Source organism: Corvus brachyrhynchos, unplaced genomic scaffold (genome assembly GCF_000691975.1).
Source record: "Corvus brachyrhynchos isolate BGI_N302 unplaced genomic scaffold, ASM69197v1 scaffold46, whole genome shotgun sequence".
Taxonomy (NCBI): Eukaryota; Metazoa; Chordata; class Aves; order Passeriformes; family Corvidae; genus Corvus; species Corvus brachyrhynchos.
In genome coordinates this window covers 6,794,992-6,799,407 of record NW_008238838.1, presented here as the reverse complement: position 1 = coordinate 6,799,407, position 4,416 = coordinate 6,794,992, and the positions used below count along the sequence as shown (strand labels likewise).

The 4,416-nt window shown below is 47.9% G+C and overlaps 2 protein-coding genes across 2 annotated transcripts in view; one reads left to right on the top strand and one right to left on the bottom strand.

Moving 5' to 3' along the window:
• CCDC84 (coiled-coil domain containing 84) overlaps positions 1-2,392 on the top strand; it is a 5,586-nt gene extending 3,194 nt beyond the window's left edge. The window contains exons 3-8 of the mRNA XM_017738395.1: positions 8-138; positions 288-393; positions 749-779; positions 1,167-1,250; positions 1,472-1,604; positions 2,059-2,392. Coding sequence (XP_017593884.1) covers positions 8-138; positions 288-393; positions 749-779; positions 1,167-1,250; positions 1,472-1,604; positions 2,059-2,104 — 531 coding nt within the window. The 3' untranslated portion in view covers positions 2,105-2,392. The remainder of the gene's footprint in view (positions 1-7; positions 139-287; positions 394-748; positions 780-1,166; positions 1,251-1,471; positions 1,605-2,058) is intronic.
• A 297-nt stretch (positions 2,393-2,689) lies between these two features.
• On the bottom strand, positions 2,690-4,414 carry RPS25 (ribosomal protein S25; the record flags this gene model as incomplete). Its single annotated transcript, XM_008637062.2, has 4 exons — positions 2,690-2,772; positions 3,168-3,266; positions 3,648-3,831; positions 4,217-4,414. Coding segments are annotated over 3 exons (477 nt in total), but the record flags the coding sequence as incomplete, so codon positions are not given.
• Between the last annotated feature and the right edge of the window lie 2 nt (positions 4,415-4,416).

Below are 4,416 nucleotides of genomic sequence, written 5' to 3'. Positions count from 1 at the left end.
GAGCTAGGGGCGGGGGGGTGGAGGCTGGGCTCAGTACCAGAAATATTGTTCCTTTTTCCTCAATCTGACTCAGCTTCAAAGAGAACCAGAGCTTTGTGCAGGACCTTCTGTCTGCAGGCCCCCCGCGGGACCTGAACGGTAAGCGTCGCTTTCCTTAGCAGTGGCTGATGCATCCCTGCTCAAAGCACCCAACACGGGGGCAGTTTGACACTAGCATTACCAGGATCTTGCAAATCTTTTGCAAACTTTTTGTCTGCACTACGGTAAGCACCGGCCTCTTATTTCAGGGACAGCCCTTGTGCTGCAGAACAGCCTGGCCCGAGCAGAATGCAGACAGGACCTGATTTAGCCTGGATGGAATCAAGCCAGGTTCTGACCTTCATTGGCCACCAGGTAGGGGCGACTGGCTAGCGAGTGTGACTTCGATTCAACTGCACATCACCTACAGCACATATCACAGAGCAGAATAAGGAGTGGTCTCCAACACAAAAAAAACAGCTTTGTGGATTTGGGCAAGCAGCTAGCTCAGTTTCAGTTACCCAGGTTTAACTTTCATTAAGCAAACATTCTTTAGTATGCTGTGAAGAAAAAACAACCAAACATCCTTTTAAAGAAAAGTAGAGAAGAGCTTTCCTCTGCCTTTTTGTAATAGAACTTGATTCTGGAAGGGAATGAAGATAATGTTCTTCTGTTCAGAGATACTCTTAAACATAAGATTCTCATAAGCATTTTATGTTCCTATTAACAGGAAACAGAAGGAAAAGGAAATGTCCACACAGGCAAGTGCACCTGCATCATGACTCACTGGGTTGCTGCCTCATGGCTTGCAAATGTCACAGGGATAACGCAAAGCAGTTTTGAAGCAGTTGCAGCATAACCAGGAAGTGCTCACTCTTTTGGCAATATTTGACATACTAGAGGAGAAGAAAACACTTCAGCATTGTAAAAACTGTTGATGCTGCTGCTGTGGGGATTGTATGATTCGGGGTGTGATCTGCCATGGCCTTAACTGAGGAAGCCAGCTCCTTTTTCTCAGAACACTCAAGAGTTCATGTCGTCATTTGCTTGGTAGAGCAAGCAGCAGATGGGGGGAAGAGGGAACACTTTTTCCTGTCACAGTTTAGGATAACGTCAGTGGCTAAGTAAGTATTTCCTGTGACTTCTAGGAGCAAAACCTCCATGGCTATCAGAGGAAGAAGATGGAAGTAAACAACAAATCGGACCTTCCTATGAGGAATTTCTCAAACACAGTGAGCAGCTCACAGACCTTTTAGTTAACCTTACAGTCACTTTACCATGCTAGAGAACCAAAAACAATTTGAAAAACTTTTGCTGAAAAAAGTATTTGGGCTTTTGAGCAACCCGGCCTAGGCAAAGTGTCCCCATCCATAGTGCTGGGCATTGCAGCAACGTGATCCTTAAGTTCCCTTCCAACCCAAACCACTCTACAACTGTATTTTATATTTTTCAGAGGAGAAGCAGAAGCTGAAAAAGCTCCCGGTGGAGCGAGTTGGTGCCAACTTTGACCATACCTCTCAGACAAGTGACAGCTGGCTCCCTTCCTTTGGGCGTGTATGGAATCACGGCAGGAGGTGGCAGTCCCGGTGAGCTTCAGGCAAGCACAGATGGATGCCAGGGGGGAGAGTCCATGGCTTCTGTCCATGCAAGCTATTCATGCAGCAGGCTCGGAGGTAGCAGCAAGCATAAGGAAACATCCTGCCATACGAGTTATGCCACACAGTGCTTAATCCAGGCAGAGTATCATTCTTGTCCTAGAGCAGCACACACATGGCTTATGAGGTGAAGCATGCTGCACACATGAAGGCATCTGCCTCATTTTGTGTGGTTCACCTTTCAGACCCACATACTGTCCCACTGGCACCTTTTAATGTGCCAGAACTCTGTCAGCTAGCTGGAGCTACCACTCACTGAGGTAACAAAAATATTGAGGGAGCTTCCTTGCTAAAACACTATGTACAGCACTTCCTTTTTCGAGGAAAGTGTTCCATTATCTCTGTCTAAAGGCTACTGCAGTCTGACTTCTATGCTTTCTTTCAGGCATCAGTTTAGAACTGAATCAGGGGAAAAGAAGAAAAAAAGGTGATCAGATGAGGAACACCAGACACCCAGCGCTGCTGTGGAAAGGCTGACTGTAGGTAGCTGCAGTTTTGTTGCTGACTGCCCTGTAAGGACACAGTGTCCATCTCAGCATCACGTCTAAAGCCACACAAAGTCAGGTCCTGCCAGCAAGGACAGGCTCCTGTGGATGCCCTATCTTCACTACCAGAAAGCCTACTCTATACAGCAAGTGATGCCAGTGGCCTATGCTGACGTGGAACATCCCATTAAAGAAAGAATTTTCAGAGAAATAAACTTTTTTTTTTTTAAATGCTTCTGTGTTTGTAAACCAACTGAAACTCATTTCAAATGCAGGGCCCACCCTGCAGGCAACCAATGCCAGGTGCCTGATATTTTCATTCAAATTTGTATTGCTTTCCTTCATTCTAACATTCATCCTTTACATGGGCTAATATCACTGGCTGCTGTAGGTGATGCAGAAGTTTCTTCCCTTTTATCAATGCATTTGTAACACTAATAAAAGGCAAAAACCAGCTGGTAGAGGACAACAGCCATGACCTCTACTAGAATTCGCTATCAATAATGCATCAGTAATGAAACATACGCATTCTTGAAAATGCAAGAAATATTATAATCAGTAATTTTATTGTGTGCATTACGTATGACGCATTGTTGACGAAGTCACTGGTGAACCTGCAAAGCAAGAAGTCCCCAATCAGAAAACCAGGTCAAAGCAGGCTAGCACAAAGTAAACAGTTTGACAGTTTTGTTCCCGCAGGAACACCTGGCCATGGTGCCCTATGAGAGCAGGGAGGACAAGTGTCCATTTGCCCTGCAGCAAGGGGAACAAATGATGCTTTCCCCATGCAATGGGCACAGAGACAAAATCAGAAATCGCTCTTTAATTCTGGAGAAGCGATGTTTCCAGTTATGTTCCCCCAGGAAGTTGCTCAGGATGCGAGCAAAATATTTTTGGAGTCTCTGGAAGAACAGCCCACCACAGCCATGTGGAAGTTGCTCATTACACATTGTATAGCTGTCCATTAGCTCCTGACAGCACAACTCAGCTCCTCAGCACCCGGTCTCACCTCACTATGCGTCCTCCCCTGCAGCAGGCGCGTCTCCGCCTTTCGTGTTTCGGGTATAGATCACTTGGGCTCGGTGCTTGGACACCAGTTTGATCAACCCTATAAAAAACCAAAATTATGTCAGTGTGCATGTACTGACAGATGCCAGGGATGCTGAGGTCCCTCCTAGAGAGGCAGGGCAACATACAAGAGGAACTACTAGGGTGTAGCAGCTCATGCAAGTCTTTCATTCCCATCTGGCTGCCGTTACATCACAGCCCATCCCTTCTGGCAACATTTTTCTTAGTACAGCAATGCTCCTATATGTAAGCAGAACTGCAGCTCCATACTTTGGAGCACTTCTGAAATGCAAGCTGAGGCAGTGGCTCCCCAAAAACAATTTACGCATGGAGCACTTCAGATGCTGCAGGAAAGCTGCTGGGCAAACCAAACAGCCAATTCAAGCAGCTTTCTGGGCTTTTTCCAGTTTTAAGTGCTCACCTTTGCTGAGCAGCTCCTGGAGGGCAGCCCGAGCCAGGGAGCCTCGAATCTTCAGCCTTTCTGAGACAACTGCAGGTGTGATCAGTTTGTAGTTGGGCACTTCTTTGCACAGTTTGTCATAGGTGGCCTTGTCAAACAGGACAAGGTTGTTCAACTTGTCTCTCACTTTCCCCTTGGACCACTTCTACTTGAAAAGAGAGAAAAAACAATGCCCCCTAAGCCATCCTGTAAGCAAGAACAAAACAAACTAAAGGATACCCCGAGAACTGCACCATCAAATGTGTCCGTATCACATCCAAAACTAAAGGACTAATGAGATGCACAAAAGCGCCTTTGTAAATGAACGTGCTGCAGATAATACCTGCAGTATCTAAAAATAAAAGGACTAAAGCCTTCTGTTACTCGGGCTTAACGCTATTATGTACACCTTGCTGGCAGATAAAGAGCTGGCTCCTCTAACAGGACGCCCGCCCCGCCTTCACAAGGCTCCCGGGGCCCGGCCACGCTGCCCACGCGCCAGGCCCGGGGATCCCCGAGCCCCCCGAGCCCTCAGCCCCGCCGACTCCCACCTTCTTCTTGGCTTTGCCGCCGGATTTGTTGACCGGGTCCTTGTCCTTCTTGGCGGACTTGCCCGCGTCCTTCTTCTTCTTGTCGTCTTTGGGCGGCTGCGAGAGGGTGAGAAGGATGGGGGGTGAAGGGCGGCGCGGGGCCCCGCCCCCTCGAGATGCCCGCAGGGGTTCCCGCCCCGCTCCGGGAACCGCCAGGGCCT